Source organism: Myotis myotis, unplaced genomic scaffold (assembly GCF_014108235.1).
Source record: "Myotis myotis isolate mMyoMyo1 unplaced genomic scaffold, mMyoMyo1.p scaffold_m19_p_19, whole genome shotgun sequence".
NCBI lineage: Eukaryota > Metazoa > Chordata > Mammalia > Chiroptera > Vespertilionidae > Myotis > Myotis myotis.
This window is the reverse complement of record NW_023416323.1, coordinates 42,463,260-42,481,772: the sequence shown is the minus strand read 5'-3', so window position 1 is coordinate 42,481,772 and position 18,513 is coordinate 42,463,260. Positions and strand designations below refer to the sequence as shown.

Genomic DNA, 18,513 nt, shown 5'->3' with positions numbered 1-18,513 from the left:
AGGAAGGGAGAGAAACATTGACTTATCCTTCCACCTATTTATGCACTCATTGATTCTTGTCTGGGCCCTGACCGGGGATCAAACCTGCAACCTTGGTGTATCGTTTGATGCTCTAACCAACTGAGCCACCAGGCCAGGGCTTGGCAGGATTTCATTTAAAAGCAAACACATGCCCTCTAACCTGGCAGCCGGGCCCACCTGCACTGTGGTGGTTCAGCTTTGTGACGAGACCTGGACACGGCTCCTAAGCAATGCCTGGCCCCGTGCCTCTGGCTAAGACGGGTGTGGGCCGACTAGACGTTGCGCACGATGCCAATTATGTGACTCCAGACTGCAGTGCGGTGGGTGAGGGTGGACATGCACACGGGTGCCGTCAGGAGAACCTACTTGCGTCGGCGTTCCTGGCTGCGTTACTGGCTGGGCAGGTTTTCGCGGTCAGGCCGTTCCTCCTGGTACGTTCTCGCTTTGCACGCAGCCTGGTGGTTATTCTGGCCGTGACCGGCTGTGAGAGCCCTGTGCCACTCCATCCCCGGCTGCAGGGAAGGAAACGGAGGTACTGAACAGCTGACTTACCCCAGAGGTGGCTCCGGCCCGCTGCTGCCCACATCTGTCAGGAAGGGGGCTCGAGGGCAGCTCCCAACATTCCCGCTGGTCAGAGAGGGAGCCCAGCCGGCGGGGCTCAGTGGTTGAGGGTAGACCCATGAACCAGGAGGTCACGGTTCAATTCCCAGTCAGGGCACATGCCCGGGTTCCGGGCTCGATCCCCAGTGTGGGGGTGCAGCGGGCAGCCGATCAGTGGTTCTCTCTCATCATTGATGTTTCTGTCTCTCCCTCTCCCTTACTCTCTGAAATCTTTGTAATGACCAAAGACCGGCATGGGTGGGCGGGGCACACAATTTCACGTGCTGGGCTTCTAACATATATATAGAGAGAGAGAGAGCGCGCAGTGGAAAAGGGCAGAGGCCCCAGGGCCAGGACGAAAGGCAACACCCTCTCCCTGCTCCTCCCACACTGACAATGGATGTCTCTCAAATACCTAAGATGTGATCCCTTCCAACACGAAGCCCCTCCATCTCAAGCATGTCAAACTCGTTTATTTGGCCCTTGTTAGCCTTTGAGTTTGACATGCTTGCTCTACCTGGAAACGGAAACGCGGGCACTGCCCAGGCCACCTCGCTGAGGTGAGAACGGCTGGGCGTGGGATCCAGGCCCAGTGAGCCTGGCTCCGGCAATGGGTTCAAGAATGGCGCTGACGGACACCAGGCCACTGAGACACCCCCCGCCCCAGGCCTTGTGCTGGAAGCGTGGAGAAGGGACAGCTTTCCCAGGCTGATGGCAGGTCGTGGGGCCCATCCTTGGAGTGTGAGCCTTGGGTTGATCTTGACCTGGGTCCCTTTCTTCATCACTTCCTGGCCTGTGGCTTCTCTGGAAGCCTTCCTACCGCATACTTGCTGGTGAACTGGGGCGCTGGCAGGGCGGGAGGTGACACGTGAACACTGAGACAGAGGAAGTTGAACACTGAGACAGCCTGAGTGACATGGGCGGAGGCTGTGAACAGACGCTGCTCCCACGGTACACACTGGCCGGTGAGCGCATGGCAAGATGCATAGCATTCGTCACCAGGCAAATGCAGATCTGAACCCCTCAGCCCCACCGCGGAGGCTGTCATGAGACGGGTCCACGCTGCAGTTGTGGAAAACGAGTTCTCTCCTCTGCTGGTAGGATTGTAAGATGGGGCGGCCTGTTTTAGCAGTCTGGCAAAGGATTAAAAGGTTACCATGGGAACCAGTCACTTCACTCCTCGGCATCTGCCCAGAACTGGAAAGACGTCCACACAAAACTTTGTATGTGAATGTTCATAGCATGATCCCCCACGGGAAGACTCCAGTGCCCACCGGCCGGCGAGCGGTGCCAGGAGTGACCTGGCAATAGAAAGGCAGTGCTGCTGCGTGCTGTCAGGGATGAGCCCTGGACACGGACTAAGTTAGATCCCATTGGGGCCCCGGCCGGTTTTGCTCAGTGGTCAGAGCGTCAGCCTGTGGACTGATGGGTCACAGGTTCGATCCCTGGCCCGTTGGGGCGTGTGGGGAAGGTGATCATGTCAGTGTTTCTCTTTCTCGCCTCCCTCTCTCTCTAAAGATTAAAGGAAAACGGACTCTTAGATGAGGACTTAAAAAAATAGAATCCCATTTTATGCCAATAGTCCAAAACTGGCCTGAGAAACAGATACCAGATGAGCGACTGCACCAGAGGAAGGACCAGAGGGCGAATGCTAACAGGTTCCTTTCTGAGGTGGAATGTTCTGGAGAGTGGCGAAGGCCAAGTTCTGAATGTTCTAAGCCCCAGCCCCGGAATGCACCCCTTGGAAAGGGCCTAGTGGATGGTGTATGCGGTATCACTCCTGACGGGAGACGCTGAAGGCCTCTTCTCTGGGCAGGCGCTCTGCGAAGCAGACGACTGCGGGGAAGAACAGATCCGACCGCCGTCCTCCACCCGCTTCCGTGTGGTCTGGTCACCACCACCTGCACAGAAAAAGGCCACACCGAACCGCTGCTTGTAACCCTTTATTGGGAAGGCGACAAACTGTATCGCCACTGTTTCTTACGCGTCAGGTGGTGCGCGGGGAAGGAACTCGCATACACAACTGCGTGCTGCCGCCTCGCCAGGCTGGCTGTCGTTTTTGTACCACAGAGGTAGGTGGCTAGGACAGCCATCAAAACCTCGCGGCCGGGAGCAATGCCAGGACACCTTTCTGCCCATTCAGGTTCGGGCGGACCTAGGAGAGACTACGTGCGTTATATTTAGGTCAGGGATGGCATCACATGAAAAACTCCCTTTTCAGTTCTCTCACAAATGTAAAGAGTACACGGAGTCTCTTCTTTCAAATTCAAGTGTGTCCTGGGAAGGGAAAGGTCAGAGAGAAGGTGGGAAGAGCAACACAACGCCCTTCACACAGCGGTTGTGCCCGACTGTCCTCACACCAACCCAGGCCTGCTTTTCCATAAACAGCACGGGAGTCAATCCTCCCCCATCTCATCAATCCTCCCCCATCTCATCAATCCTCCCCCATCTCATCAATCCTCCCCCATCTCATCAATCCTCCCCCACCTCAAACACACAGCCTGATGAAGACAGAATCTTTAACTGAACATTTAATGGAAACAGGCTCTATGCAGATGTGGCTCTAGTATTGATTTGCGGTTTCCTTGCTTTTACAAATAAAGGGGCGATGGTGGGGTGCAGAGGCTATGTCGCCCCAATGTGCAGAGCTGTAACTGAGGAGCCGTGTAACTCAGGTGTCCTGGAGTCTACAAAGCATCAATGGAAGCCAGTATAGCCTGGTTCTACCGTCAAACTTTCATTCATGGTGTAAAACGATCAAATGGGCGTGTGCCTGAGCATGGCGTCAGGCCCACAGGTTTAAGGGCGGCTTGGGAGCCAGAACGAGAATCCATTCTCCAGGTTAAGGATCCATTTGACAGTTCACAATATGCTCTTCCTGCTGCCCCGGCCGGTGTAGCCCCGTTGGTCGGAGCATCATTCCATGCACTGAAGGTGGCGGCTTCCATTCCTGGCCAGGGCACATACCAGACTGTGGGTTCCACCCCCGGTCTGGGCTGGTATGGAAGGCAACCGATCAATGTCTCCCTCTCTCTCACATCGATGTTTCTCTCTCTCCCTTCCTCTCTCTAAAATCAATTTAAAAAAATGTGTTTTTCCTCCTAAAAATGTGACACAAAAATAATTTACACCAACTGCTCTTTATTATCGAGTTTCAAAACCTTTCACAAGATGATAAAAAACAAGAAAAAGAAGAAAAATCCCAACAACGTGACCACCAGCGCGGATGTCATTCCCACTGTTCCGTCAGCTGCAAGCCCTGTGCGCAAAGCCCACTCCCACGCACCTAAGCGAGACGCAGGCTGGGAAACTCTTTATTCTGGTTGTAGCAGCTTATGACGCAGGTGCAGCCAAACACAAGCTTACACTGGACACAGACTTACAACGTGGACTTCGAGTTGCAAACATGGGACAAAAATCTACACGGAACTGATAGAAACCGCGCACAGACCAGGACGGGCCTGGGAACGCGTGTCAGTCCTGCCTCCTCGAGTGCTCTCCTCTGTACAGACCAGTCAGACGAAGATGCAGAGCTCTGTGGTTAGTTAAATTATACACTCTGTAGATACTATACCGACTTTAAAGTTACACATAGACCAGGAAATATCCATCAGTTCATTCCGATCGACAGACCCTCTGGCTGGGCCGCTGCAGACCAACCGGGCACGCGGAGGAAACCCGCCTGCGCCGCGCGGCTCACTGGTGGGCACACTGCACGCCGGGGCCGTGGTGGCTGCTGCTCTCCTCTTCGAAACTGTCGTTGTAGGCCTCGCGCCTCTGCCCGCCTCCCGAGCCCCGGGTGCTGTCGAATTCTTGAAGCTCCACCTCCTCTGTGTAACCGATGATGTTCGGGACTTCAGGTCGGGATGGCAGAAGGTCTTCTAGTTCCTTCGTTAAAACACAAAAAAGGTCGCTGTCAACGGCTCAGGAACCCCTGCCCACACACAGCCCAAGGGGCGGGCTCCTTTCAAGTGAGCAGCGCTGCCCTGGCGAGGGAAGCCGAGACCGCAGGCCACACCTGCAGACATCTCTTCTGTGTGACCTCTGCTGCTTAGAAAACAAGCCACCACCTGCCCACTCGGAAACATGGGACACGCAGACACGCCTTCCTGCACGAAGAACCAGCCGGCTGGGCTGGGGGTGCCTCCTTCAGGCGAGGGGACCCCCCCGACTCCCTTTCCCCAGCACACCACGCCCCGTGGGCTCTACTCTATCACCAGCCCCGGCCCCGGGACACTGGCCCCGGCAATCCTCATTCAGCAGCAGCCAGGAGAGCCACGGAGCACACACTTAAAAAGCACTTTTACGGGCTGACCTCCTGGCACCACAGACAATGGAAGGTGACGAAGAACCGCAGCTGGCACCGGCCGGAAGGCAGCGCCCGCTGCGGACGCGGGGGCACTTACGGAGAGCTTGTCGGGGCTGACCCAGTTGTTTTCAGGGAACTGCACGTCGAACTTGATGTACAGGTCGCCTTTCTCGAAGGGGTTCCGATACTGCGGCATTCCTTCCCCTCGAACCACCCGGACGCACCCTGGTATTTGAGTAAGTCGTGGGGAAAGTATGAAGCGCTTTATCCAAGAAGAAGAGCGCTCAGTAATGTTCTTTTTAAGAGCCACCTACTATGCGAAAAGCGGGCGTTACGAAAGCACAGGAAGCCCATCAGGGTGGGCACTCACCCGGCTCGATGACTTTGCCCGGCGGGTACTTCACCACGATCTGACGGGCATCGAGGTGCTTGAACGTGAACTGGAAGCCGCAGAGCGCCTCCACGAGGCCTATCTTGTACGTCATGTGCAGGTCGTTGCCGTCCCGCTGGAACACCTGGAGGAAAGCAGCAGACACATCTCCTCAAGACGGAGCCACACAGCCATGCTCTGTGCCTCGAACCGACCTCACAACTTCCATTTTACCATCCAGTGCAAAGCCCCGTCTCCACGCCCTAAATTTATGTAAGAAAACCTAGCCGTTCTCAAGTAATATGCCAGAAACTTCCACCAGGCAAGCCCTGGAATTGGGAGGCAAAGGCTCAAACCTAAGTCACAGCTGAGGCCGCAGAAACAAACAGGCGGGCCCTGCAGGCCCATTTCCTGGCCCGGCTCCAAGCTAAGGGCGCAGAGGGCCCAGCGGGATTCTGGGAGCAGGTTCGCCCCTGGAGTGCTCCCCAGACAGCATCCCAACAAGGGCAAGGGAAGGCCAAGTTCAACATAAGCAGTTCCACCAGCAACGCTCAGCCACAAAAGGCGCCAACGCCATGCGTCACGTGGCACAGGTACGAACACGTTTCCGCTCCCCTACAGCCCACACCTGTCTAGAGGAATGCAAATCAACAATAAACCCGTGGACTCAGCCACGAGCGCCCAGGTCACTCCATCAACATCGAGAGTGTCTCTGCGCTTCCACGGCAGGAAAACACGTCCCTCTGCACATGCCTGCCTCGCAGCTTTTCACAAAATCCAGATGCTTCACTTGTGAAGTTTAATATAATAGAACGAACTGCAGGAAATTGTCACCTATATATTTTTCAATGCTAGTCTCTCTTCCAAAGAATGCTGGGCAGTTCTGCGCAGAGAGGAACCTGAACAGCAGCCCCTGTCCCAAACCCTCCTCCCAAATTTGCCCACGAAAGAAAGCTGACCTCGCACATCATCCTGACCAGCGGCCCAGGGCCCGCAGCCGCAGCCGCAGCCGGGAACGGACCGTTTTGAATCACACATCCTTCAGTTAAGGCTACACCGGCGCGCTCCCCCTTCTTCTCCCCCTCCCCGGCCCCCCTACGAGACTTAGAGCCAGTGGGCAGCAGCGGCAGCGCGTTCTAGGCTCACCCCCGGACCTGCTTTCAAGGCCCCCTTTTCTCTGCCTTCCCATGAGCCGGAGCAGCCACCTGGGCGCACTTCTTTACAAAGCAGCGCTGCTGGAAGGAGGGGCAAGACGCGGGCGCTGCTCTTGGGCATCTTGGACAGGAGGGCTCACCTTGATGTGATTCCAATAAAAAATGGTCTGAGTTTTTTGGGCTTTTCTGGGGTGGTGGTGGGGGGGGGGGTTAGGCTAGCCAATTTGATGTTAAAATTCAGAGAACACGCAAGCAAGAACAATTGGGAAATTTTTGAAAAACAGGATTGATGAAGAGAAACTACCAAGAACGAGGCAGCAAACCACTTAAAAGTAACAATCACGTCTGAAAAACCAACAGAGGAGGGACTAGCATCACCAGGTCCTACGGTCCTTCGTGCAAATGCACCTTGGCAGCCAGATCACCAGCACACGCATGTGCACACATGCGCACACACACACAGAAAGACGAACACACACAATACACAGCATCCCAGCAGCAAGTGCTTCCCTCAGGAGATTCACATGCTGCTTCAGATACAGCCCCACCCTGACCTCATGGCCTCACCATTACTTCAGCACAAGAGTTGGGAGTGAAAAACACACACAAAAATAAGTACAAGATTTTTCATGAACTAGTTCAAACTAGTCAAGTTTTCTTAAGAAGGTTCAGAAAGTTTTCAGTGGTAGAAATTAAACAATTGCCCAGTGCGGCTGGCGTGGCTCCGGGGTTGAGCGTCGACCTATGACCCAGGAGATCGAGGTTCGATTCCTGGTCAGGGCACAGGCCTGGGTTGTGGGCTCGATCCCCAGAAGGGGGCGGAAAGGAGGCAGCCCATCCATAATTCTCTCTCTTCGCTGATGTTCTATCTCCCTATCCCCCTCTCCATTCCTCTCTGAAAAAAAACAAAACAAACAAAAAAACACATTAAAAAACAAAACAAAAACAATTGCCCAAACTCATCTTGGGTTCAGATTTCCTGGTCATAAGCCGGGAAGGCCCCACCCTGCCCGCTCCCGAGGTGAGCCCCTCGCTGGCCTTTGCCGTCTCCTGTTAGACCACCAGTGGGACCGCCTGCTGGAAAGCCACGCACTCCACAGCGGCCCACGAGCCACAGTGACATCACTTCAGACACCGCCCCGCGGCCCCAACAGAACGGCAGCCTATGCATCCCTCCCCGGGCCGATGACCGCCCTGAGGGAGGACCGGCTCTGTGTGCAGTTGGGCCAAGCCCAGGGAGGCCAACGCCGCTACACGGGAGTCACAACTGACTGAAGTCCACTGACCTCCATGTTTAAATCCCCACTGAATTGTACAGCCACAGTACAGGCTGAACTTAGGGAGACAAGTCCGACATGCCAGAACACCAACCACCATTCCTACCCCCTCCGACTTCACCGCCCTCCTGCCCGGCGCGCAGACACCACGCGATAACTGCCCCTGCGCCCGTGATGTCACGGGGGCGCCACACACAGCCGTGCCGCCGTACAGCCGGCCTGCTCCGTGCCCAGCGGACCCTAACCATCTCCACTCCTTGGCCGTCTTTCTATCCCTGTGCCTTTAACGCCCTGTATGGCGCTGTGCAGGGAAGGCAGGGCCGAACACAGCGCTGATTAACAGAAGCTCATAAAAGAGCTACAGATATTCCAGCCTACAAGACCCTAAGGACGACTTCTAGAAATTACTATTTCCCAGCAATCTAAGAGATCCTCGCTTTTTGTGAGCTTGGCAATATCCACAAAGAGCCAAGATGTCTAGAGCAACCTATAGCTTTGCCGAGGCTAGAAGCTTGACTGATACCCGAGAAAGGCTGGGGCGGCAACTCACCCAGCGAGGGAATGGAACCGTCACATTCCCAGAATCTGCATTGCAGGGCAGCGTCACCCTCTACTGGGTTCTGGAAGTGACTTAAACTTGATTGGTAGAAATCACCATCAAATGGGAGAAAATTTTCGTGTAAACAAGAAGGGGGATGACCTGTGAAGACCTTTACTGGAACTTGAGTCAATGGGACCAAGGACAAAGCCAGAGCCCCGTCAAATGCTGCTACAGCCGAGCATTTGGGGCCCGGCCAGTGTGGCTCAGTGGCTGAGCACCAACCTATGAGCAGCTCGATTCCCAGTCAGGGCACAGGCCCAGGTTTCGCACTCGCTCCCCAGTGTGGGGCGTGCAGGAGGCAGCCGGTCCATGATTCTCTGTCCTCACTGATGCTTCTCTCTCCTCACTGATGCTTCTCTCCTTCTTGCCCTCTCCTTCTCTAAAATCAATTAAAAAACAATTTTTTTTAAAAGAATCTGAGTGATTACTGAAGGGCTGTTTCACAGATAGCTTGATCTATTCTCCCTGAATAAAGGTCTACAGTGCACGCACAGCGCCTTAAATACAAGCCAACGGCACAACCCAAGGGCCACACACTAGGCCACATCGCGGGACGCTAATTTTGCCTTGTACATAACATGCAGTACACTCTGATCAGAAGTGTAAAGTAAGAAAATGTTCAGCTGCAGAACCTTTACTTCCCAGAGAATCTCGCCGGGCACCCAGTGTGCAAAACACAACAGAGCAGCGCCGAGGACTGAAGCCCTGTCCGCCGCCCTCCACCCCCGGGGCTGCCTCGGCCTTCTGGTCCGGGCCCTCGTCTTCAGACACGGAGGCCGGGGACAGAGACCACGAGACGACGAGCTACAGTGCTAGTCAATGCCACGGCGGGCCCCACCGGGCTAACCAGGCCGCCCCACACCTCAGCCGGACCACTGGGCACTTCCCCGTGCACAGCGCTGCTCCAGGAAACCCAGGCACACCTGACCCGCCCCTCGCACGCACCCCCCACCCCGAACAGAGCCAACACCAAGGACCTCACCTCATGTTCCTTCTCTTGCAGCAAGAGAACGATGTCTCCCGGCTCCACTCCGGGCGCCTGGTCTGCCTCCCCCGCGAACGTGATCCTCTGGCCGTGCTTCATGCCCTTGTCCACGTGGACTTCGAGGATCTTGACTTCTTTAATCACCTTCTTCCCCTCGCACTTTTTACAGCGGTCCTTCTTGTTAATGACCTCCCCTGGGAAGAGAGGCCAGGCAAGCTTCCAGTGAGATTACTCGGCTGCCCTCTTAGGTCAGGTAGGTCTTGCTAAGGCCTTTATTCATTAAATACATTTTCTGAACTCCTTTAACAGCCACCTAACATTTTGATTAGAGAATCATTCTTAATATCAAAAACTCACACCTCACTGCTGGTTCCCTGAAGGCCAACCTACCCAGGCCTCCTCCATTTCTGAGCATAATGTGCCTTAAACCCTTCCTGGTCCTCTCTTCCTGGAGTGAAAACAAAGCCGAGGGCCCGGAAACAAAAGGGGTGTCAGGTGTCCTAGCTGGTTTGGCTCTGGATAGAGTGACTATGGACTAAAGGGTCCCCGGTTCGATTTCAGTCAAGGGCACATGCCCGGGTTGCGGGCTCCATCCCCACTAGGGGGCGTGCAAGAGGTAGCCAATCCATGATTCTCATCATGGATGCTTCTCTCCTCCTCTCCTTTCATCTCTGAAATAAATGAAATTAAAAAAACAAAAAACAAAAACAAGGGGTGTCAGGTGCTGGGCTCTACAGACGCTTCTTCATTTTTGTGTTCAGCCTTAGTTTCATGTGTTTAACCCAAATAAAAATGTAACTATCCTCATAGCTCATTATTACTGTGCAGTTGGCAGTGAATTTCATTTCCTTCACAGACGAAAAGCTGCACAGGCGCCCTACTACGGGTCTCCCTTTAACGTAGTTCACGACCAAGGCCAACTGCGGAAACCCGCTAGACGCTGCATTGGTGGCACGAGTCCCTCCACGCCACGTTCAGGGCACGCCGCTTCCTTCCTTCCCTACGCACTCTTCTGAAACATTTGATCAGTGTCTAATGAAATAAAATGGAAGTTGTACATAGACTGAAAGAAGTGCCGATTTCTAATGGCTGACTGGCACCCTGTAATGTACTTAGAGGACATGTGTCATCAATAACTTCTGAGTCTGTTTCTAGAACACGTTACAAAGCATGTTCTGCAAAATATCAGTGCCTCCAAGTGGCAATGGCCCCCGGGCCGGTCTGCCAACTCTGGCTTCTTGACAGCGGACTGTCAGGCACAGTGAAAGGGAAACGCCGCGAGCCCTCTCGCGGGCAAGGTAACAGGCAGCTTCCCCAAGTGACTCGTCCCTCCCAGGAGCACTGGGAAAAGGATGCTCTAAACCTGTGCTCTCCGCTCTGACAGCCACCACCAGCCACGGCTCTACGTTTAAACTAAGGACGCAGGTCCTCCGTCACATTCAAGAGCTCAGGAGCCACAGGAAGCTGGTGGTTACTGTTCTGGACATTGCAGACACAGAACATTCGGTCAAGGCAGAAAAGTCTTTTTGGCCAGCACGGCCCCAAGGCCGCAGGCCCGACTGCCAGTCCTGTCTACCCGGGAGGCAGCAGGCTGGTGGTCTCCATGTTGTCTCACAGGAAGCCATCTCTTCTCAGAAGGGTAACTAACCATTGGCTGCTTCCCCCTCCATCAAACATCCCCTTACAAATCTGAAGGACAAATCTGTCCATCCTCCTATTAGAAAGGAGAAACATTTCCCTGGGCCCAGGCCTGATGGAGTAATTCTTTTCATATTTTCCTTCCAGAACTCTCCGTGGCTTTTCTTTATTTAACAGGAAGATACAACCACGCCGAGAAAGAAAAACTGTGCGCCTCCCTATTTCTGCGCACCCACCCCCCAGCCCGGAGGCCAGAGCCCAGCACGCACCTTCTCCATTGCAGTCGGAGCACACGGACTGCACCTGCTGCACCATCCCCGGGGCCAGCTGCCGGATCATGGTGCGGACGCCGTGACCCCGGCAGGCGCTGCACTTCTGAACAGCCCCTGTCTTTCCACCTTGGCTAAAGCAAGCAAAGGCATCCGTTAGCTTTTGCCCACCAACCAAGACAAGCAGGACTGTGCTTTTCACCTTCATCTTCAACCCTCAGCGACTATTAAACTGACTCGCAGAGGGCCCAGGAGATGTTCTGTTGAGTAGTGAGTTTTAAATCAAGAACAACTTTTCTCTGGCAGACACTCAGGGTGCCACTGAGAGCGCCGATGAGATTGAGTCATAAACCAGGACACACTTACCCATTGCACGCACTGCAGAGCACATTCTTGCTAAGCTGTAGTTTGGTGGTCTTGCCATTATACAGATCTTCTAAAGACACTCTGGGGAGAAAAGAATTGGGTTCAATCAAATTTTGCCCAGTTCTCTTAAATACAGACGTAAACGACAGCTGAAACAGCAAATTTCACTATAACCGTCTCAAACAAAGAATTTAAAACACCTTTCATGAAGCCACCGACTGAGGTTTTGTTTTGTGGCCTGAAATATCAGAAAGATTTTACGGTCCTGGACAGTACAGATGCGCCCAAAGCCAGCACCAGGGTCAGGCCAGTGTGTGCTGTTGCGTTTTCTGATGAAACTGGTAAGTGCAAACTCAAGTGCACAACCTTCCCCTGGCCTCAGGCAGGAACCCCCTTTTCCAGGACAGAACGGGCACAGCGAGGCTAAGTCAGTCCTCCCTCCACTACAAGGCTCTGCACCCTCCACGGGCGATTCAGAAAGGCTACAAAGTCCTATTATAACTGGTGGTGGCACTCGGAGTGCATGTCTCAAAAAAGAAAGGGAAAAAGTGGCCTTATCTCCAGTGTGACAGAGAGGAGGAGAACAGGTTTTTAACAGAGAGCCTACAAGTCTTAAAGCTCTAAAGAACCCAGCGAATTCTAAGCAAAACTACATCAACTTTTACCAAATTTTCAGAGCTCTAAGACCCAAAAAGGGTGGAGTTAAAAAGTCTATTAAAAATTTATGACGTAGCCCTAGCTGGTTTGGTTTAGCGGATAGAGCGTCAGCCTGCAGACTGAAGTGGCCTGGGTTTGATTCCGGTCAAGGGCATATGCCTGGGTTGCCAGCTCGATCCCCTGCAGGGGGCGTGCAGGAGGCAGCCAATCCACGATTCTCTCTCATCATTGATGTTTCTATCTCTCTCCCTCTCCCTTCCGCTCTGAAATCAATAAAAATATATTTAAAAATATGACTTACAGAACCCAAAGTGCCTTTACTCACACAGCACAGATGAATTACAGGACCATTCTTTTCCAAAGTAACCTCCAGGGACCTACGCATATTGAATCTCACACTGTCCTTCGTGAGTGCAGTTTGGTCTTACCCTCCCAACCGTGGGTACATCTCCTTTGGCGAGTACAGGTTTACTTTAAAATAGAGGAGCAAAGAAATAGCTGGGAGTATTCCACAAAGACCATAGTCTTCTGCGGTATTCAAACTTTCTCAAACTTGTTATCGAAGCTAAGACTGTACAGGTTCCAGGCAGCATGAGAATAAAACACTTACGGACGAACATTCCCAGCGTCACCGCGGACAAAAGCCCCTGGTTGTACCTGCCTTTTACTTTTCATAAGAACCTTTAACCAAATCACGGACAGAAAACAAACAGGTAGGGCTTCTCCCTGGCACATCACATCACAGTCAGCACGCAAGACCACACCAAGAGGCCAGGTAAGTCCTCATTTCAACAGACGTAGCCAAGAAAGGAAAAACGTGGGTAATGGTCTGCGGAGCTGGAACCCTTTGCCAGTGGGACTAAACCGGCCGTTTCTACCAGGAAACTGGGCTGTATTTTTCGGCCTCAAAACACAGCTGCCGGCCTGGGACTGTCTGCCAAGGAGCGAGCTGCACGCAGATCCTCAGCAGCACCGCCGATCACAGGAGAAACTGGCGCCCTCCCAGGGAAAGGGGAGCGACTAACGCCGCGGCTGGAGCAGCACACAGCCACCCAGACGAAATGCTGCCAGACCGGGGAATGTTAAGTAATGCCAGAGAACACGGCAGGAAGTACACTGCATGTACTGCATACGATGAAACAAAACGCAAAGGAGATATGAAGAACCATGAAATCGAGCACTCTTGATTTTATTTACTTCTTAGACCATTTCTTTCTTTTTCTTTTTCTAATGCTTTTATTGATTTCAGAGAGAAGGAAGAGGGAGAGATAGAAACATCAATGATGAGAGAGAATCATGGATCGGCTGCCTCCTGCAGGCCCCCACTGGGGATCGAGCTAGCAACCCGGACATGTGCCCTGACTGGGAATCAAATCCTGACCTCCATGTTCATAGGTCGATGCTCAACCACTGCGCCATACCGGCCAGGCCTTAGACCAGCCGTGGGCAAACTACGGCCCGCGGGCCGGATTGGCCCGTTTGAAATGAATAAAACTAAAAAAAAAAAAAAAAAAAAAAGACCGTACCCTTTTATGTAATGATGTTTACTTTGAATTTATATTAGTTCACACAAACACTCCATCCATGCTTTTGTTCCGGCCCTCTGGTCCAGTTTAAGAACCCATTGTGGCCCTCGAGTCAAAAAGTTTGCCTACCCCTGCCTTAGACCATTTCTTTGTTAAAGAAAAATATGAAAAACTAACCAACACTGCACAAGTGTTACCCTTGGAATAATATCCAAATGATAACATTTCTAAGGATAAATTCTTTTAATATACAAATTTAAGAATGAGAGTCAAGTAATGTAACAGGTTATGCTTTACTTCCTCTAATCTGCTCAAATGAATAGATAATATGAAATATTTTAAATACTGGAAATTTAGTCCCTGGCATTTGCTTGTAAAACCATTGTCAGTTTAAAAAGCTGAAAGGACCCAAGGCCTCACAAATTTTACAAAGTAAAAAAGCTAGTTTCAAATTATAGCAGGTTCATGAGCTCACTCACAGTCTAAGATCAAGGTCAGACCCATTCATATGTTGGCAGGTTAATGTCAGGCTTGAAGCCAGCAAGCTCCATGGAAACCAATTTCGGAGTTCTCACTGAGGATCAAGTAATGAGCGACTACAACATGCAAACAAACCAGCCGGGCAAGCACTCAGCTAGTATGTTTTTAATAAAAAGTGACTTGGAAGATTTAAATACTTCAAAGAGGAGACCCTCCATCATTGGAAACGTCAATCATGTACTCTGCCTGGGGAGCACATGAACAAAACCATCTTCCCACTCAGGGCAAACACCAGCCACCCTTTAAGATCTGTAGCAAAACGCAAACACCCAGGTTACCAAATTCAACTTAGTCACCCAATGAGGACGGTAAGGCTCATGGACGACTGTTTTCTGATGAAAGATAAAACATTTTTTGATACCGTTTCTCCTCTACTATTACTACTTGAAAGAAAGTACTTAAAAAAAAAAAAAAAAAAAGGAAAGAAATATTCACTTGAGTGGATGCATCATATCTTCTCCTCTTCTTCTGCCGTTTCGACTTCTACTCTGATTGCCCATGAAGCCAAACAGGCCCCCACCGAAAATGTGCGAGAAGATGTCATCCATGCCGCCGCCGCCGCCACTGCCTTCCCGGAGACCCTGCTCTCCATAGCGGTCATATAGCTCGCGTTTCTCAGGATTTGATAGCACTTCATACGCAAAGCTTATTTCTTTGAACTACAAAGGAAAAGGAAAACGATCGGATTTTTAAATAGAAGAGTGGAGAAAGGCTACAGGAATCCAGAATCCACCTAATTCTGGAAGGTGCACGCTGCCTTTGGTTTGATCCTGGTCCTGTTTATCGCCTACCATGGCCCAGAATGTTGGTATTCCTGTCACAAAACCAAAATCCTCTGACCATAAAAGCTGGGCTCACGGGCATTAACGGACTTTCCTTACACTCCTTTTACAAGGAGGGCAACTTAAGTTTAACACTGAAACCTTGGGGGGGGAAAGTCTCAAATTACTTACTTTGTCTCCAGCATTTGGATTCTTATCAGGGTGGTATTCCTTGGCTAATTTTCTGTACGCCTTCAATAAGGGGCAAAAAACAAACAAACAAAAAAGGGAGGGTTAGATACAAAGACGGGTTTAAAGGTTTGCAAGTACCAACTTAATAATCACTTTTCCGAGAAGCATCATAACCTTTCAAAAATAGCTTTTATTCCCTGGAACCATTGCCGCCTTCCATCTTGACGCTGTTTACTCACTGATTTAATACAAGAAAGCAGACGGCAGTTATGCTTGAAAAGAGGTTATACTGAAGCCAGATGCAAACAATGAAACAATGCCACAGAGAGGAAAACCCACAACGCTGGGTTTTTCAACGCTCCTCATCTTCACTGTTGCCCAGTGTCTCCGATGGCCAGTAACCGGGTCAAGAAGACTCCAGTAAGAAACTGCAGGGCACTGCCACCGGAAACCCAGCCAAGAGGAGCTCCGGGTCGTGTTTTCTTTTCATGCGGGGGACTCACGTGGGGTCTGAGGCCCTGAGCGGCCCTCGGCCTAAGGGCAGGTACATGCTAGGGGGAGGGGGCTGCGCTGCCCTGCACCCAGGTCTTCATCCACAGGCCCACGCATTACATAATGGGCCGGCATTTCCGGTAGGGCAACAGGAAGTCCCTCTGCCTCCCCACGGTCCCCGTCCCGCCGCCCGAGGGGCCGATTCGGGTTTTCTCCGCTCGCGGGTGCGCAGCCTGCGGGCCCGTGGAGGTGCCGGGGGGGGGGTGTCATCCGCTGCCTCGGGTGCTGTGCCATCCGGCGCGGTCAGCCTCGGGGCCTGCGCGGCGCGACGACGAGGCCTCGCGTTTATTTTTAGTCGGCGGACACTCGGGTGTTTGGCCGGGACCCACGCCGCCTCCCGAAGCGGGTGCAGCACCGCCCGCTTACCTGCCCGGACCAGGCGCCCAGGCGCAGGCCCCCGGCGCGCGAGTCCACGCGGGCGGGAGGGCGGAGCGGCCGCGGCCCCAGCAAACAGCCCACCCGCCCCGCCGCACCGGCCGGCGGCCGCGACCCTCCCTCCCTCCCGCGGGGTCCGGGACTCCGCCCGACGCGGCGCCGGCGTCCGCGGCGGGGAAGTCCCTCCCGGGGCCGGGAGCCTCGGTCCAACCTGTTTTTCCAGGAGGGTGACCCCGGCGCCCGCCGCGGGAGGGAGGAAGGAAGCGCCCGGCGTGCGCGCAGCGGTGGGTCGTGTTTGCTGCAGCTGCGGGCGGGCGGGGCCGGCGGCCAAGGTCAGGCGGGGCCGGGGCGCGCGGCCCGAGGCCCGCGGCCGGCCGGTCTCGCCGCGCCGCCCCCCGGCCTGGGCCCGGCGCCGGCTCGCGGGCAGCCCGGGAGCGCGGCCTGGCCTCCCCGCCGCCGCGCAGGCCCGCGCCCCCTCCCGCCGCCCGCCGCCCCCGGTACCTTCTTCAGCTCGTTCTCGCTGGCGCCAGGCGGCACGCCCAGGATGTCATACAGCTTCGTGTCGACCACGCTCGCCATGGCGGCCGTCCGGGTGGCGCTCAGGCAGGAAGGCGGCGGAGCGGACAGAGCGGCGCAGGCCGAGGAGACAGCGAGGGGGAAGCGGGGGCGGGGCTGCACTTTGACCCGGCGCACGGCGCGTCGTGACGTCACCGCGCGCAGCCGTCCCCGGCGCCGGCGGCCGCTGGGGTCGGGGCGGTAACGCAGGGCGCGTGCGCTGGCCTCCCGCCGCGTCCGGAGCCGGAGCGGCCGCCGAGGGCTCTCTGCGCGGCGCTCCCACAGCCGGGGCTCCCTCCTGGGGGTGGTCACGGAGCCGGCCCGGCGGTCGGCATCCAGCCCGGCGCGGGGAGCCTCCCTCCCGATGCCGGCTGCCCTGGGGCCGGCTCCTTCGGGGCTGGCGGTGAAAACAGCCCCTGGGGGTGCGCGTCTGGAGTTTCACTTCCGGGCAGATGACACCCAGGAGCACGGCAGTCACGTGTCACCCCCCTATGTCCTAACCTTCATCTTCTTTCCTAAGCACCGTTTCCTAAACACGTGTGCACCTAAGAGGTGCCTGTGGCCCTGGCCGGTTCGCTCAGTGGGTAGAGCGGCGGCCTGCGGACTGAAGGGTCCCGGGTTCAATTCCCGGTCGGGGCACATGCCCGGGTTGCGGGCTCATCCCCGGTAGGGGGCGTGCAGGAGGCACCGATTTATGATTCTCATCATTGCTGCTTCTATCGGTCTGAAATCAATTTAAAAAAAGAGACGACTTTGTAAGGCGGCATCACACTTAACGAATTCCTTCATCGAATCCCTAGTCCACACTTAGATCTTCACAATGGTCTCCTGTCCACAAGGTATGTGGACAAAGTTTTCCAAAAGCATAAGCCATATTTGTGAACACAAAGACCACAAACAAATAGGATGTCGATCCTTTGGAGCCTGCCCTGGTAGTAAAGACCCAGCACCAGCATCTCAGGACAATCTCTCCTCCTTGTTCCTTAAGACCTGGCGTGGCCGTGGCCCGTGTGGGTCAGCGGGTTGGGCGTTCTCTCCTGCACGGAGAGGTCGCAGGTTTGATTCCAGGTCAAGGGCACATGCCCGAGTGCAGGAGGCAGGAGGTGGCTCATCAATGTTACTTTCTTACGTCCACACACTGATGCTTCTCTTTCCCTCTCCCTTCCTCTCTCAAATCAAGAATAATAACATATGAAACAAACAAACAAAAACAAAACCCACGTTTTAAAGACCTGGCTGTGGAGGGCCTCGAGTACATGCCAAGGAGTTTGCAAATTCATCCCTGCAAACCCCACCGCTCCTCCCTTTCCCACAGATCCTATGGGAAATGCTGCTCCTCAGTGCCCTGCTCCTGGGTCCCTCGGCCTGGGACAGGCTGCCTCCGCGGAGGAGGTCCCACTGCGCTTGGAGACAGGTCTCGTGTGGGCTCTGGGCGTGCGTCTGAGCTCCATGAACAGGCTGTAGGTTTCTTGGGGGAAATTCGTGCCCCACAAGGTGTGGATCTGAGTGCAGGGAAGGCCTCGATCATTTCCCACTCCCCACTTCCTTTTCACATGTTGAGACGTTCTCAAGAGGCGGTGTTTGGCTGTGGTGGAGTCGGAGTGTGTGGGTTGCCGGCCCGGCCCGGCCCGGCCGTGGATGAACCACGTGGCTGTGAGCAAGTGACCCTTCCCGGGCTGTTTCCTCCTGTGTCAAATGGGGTTGCACGGTATTTACATCATGGCTTGTTCTGTGGGTTAAAATAACACAGATAGGGGACCTGGAG

General features: G+C 54.1%; 1 protein-coding gene across 3 annotated transcripts; it reads right to left on the bottom strand.

The window, feature by feature from the left end:
- Nucleotides 1-3,986: 3,986 nt before the first annotated feature.
- Nucleotides 3,987-17,184, bottom strand: DNAJA2 (DnaJ heat shock protein family (Hsp40) member A2). Of its 3 annotated transcripts, XM_036345085.1 has the most exons (10): nt 16,695-17,184; nt 16,405-16,497; nt 15,267-15,326; nt 14,749-14,972; nt 11,591-11,671; nt 11,225-11,358; nt 9,315-9,511; nt 5,301-5,445; nt 5,028-5,155; nt 3,987-4,509 (listed from the first exon to the last, which is right to left on the bottom strand). In XM_036345085.1, exons 1-10 carry the CDS (start codon nt 16,770-16,772, stop codon nt 4,318-4,320), a joined length of 1,332 nt encoding a protein of 443 aa, XP_036200978.1. In that variant the 5' UTR covers nt 16,773-17,184; the 3' UTR covers nt 3,987-4,317. The 3 variants fall into 3 exon arrangements, with proteins under 3 accessions (XP_036200978.1, XP_036200976.1, XP_036200979.1); XM_036345083.1 differs by lacking the exon at nt 16,405-16,497 and having other exon boundaries at nt 16,695-16,847; XM_036345086.1 differs by lacking the exon at nt 5,028-5,155 and having other exon boundaries at nt 4,332-4,509; nt 16,695-16,838.
- Between the last annotated feature and the right edge of the window lie 1,329 nt (nt 17,185-18,513).

Coding starts and splice junctions, on each gene's coding strand:
- DNAJA2 (XM_036345085.1), bottom strand. CDS start 16,772: ATGGCGAGCGTGGTCGACACGAAGCTGTATGACATCCTGGGCGTGCCG. Junction 9,512..11,224: donor CTCCGACTGCAATGGAGAAG/GTGCGTGCTGGG, acceptor CTCTCTTCCCAG/GGGAGGTCATTAACAAGAAG. Junction 5,446..9,314: donor TGCAAGAGAAGGAACATGAG/GTGAGGTCCTTG, acceptor GCTTTCCTCCAG/GTGTTCCAGCGGGACGGCAA.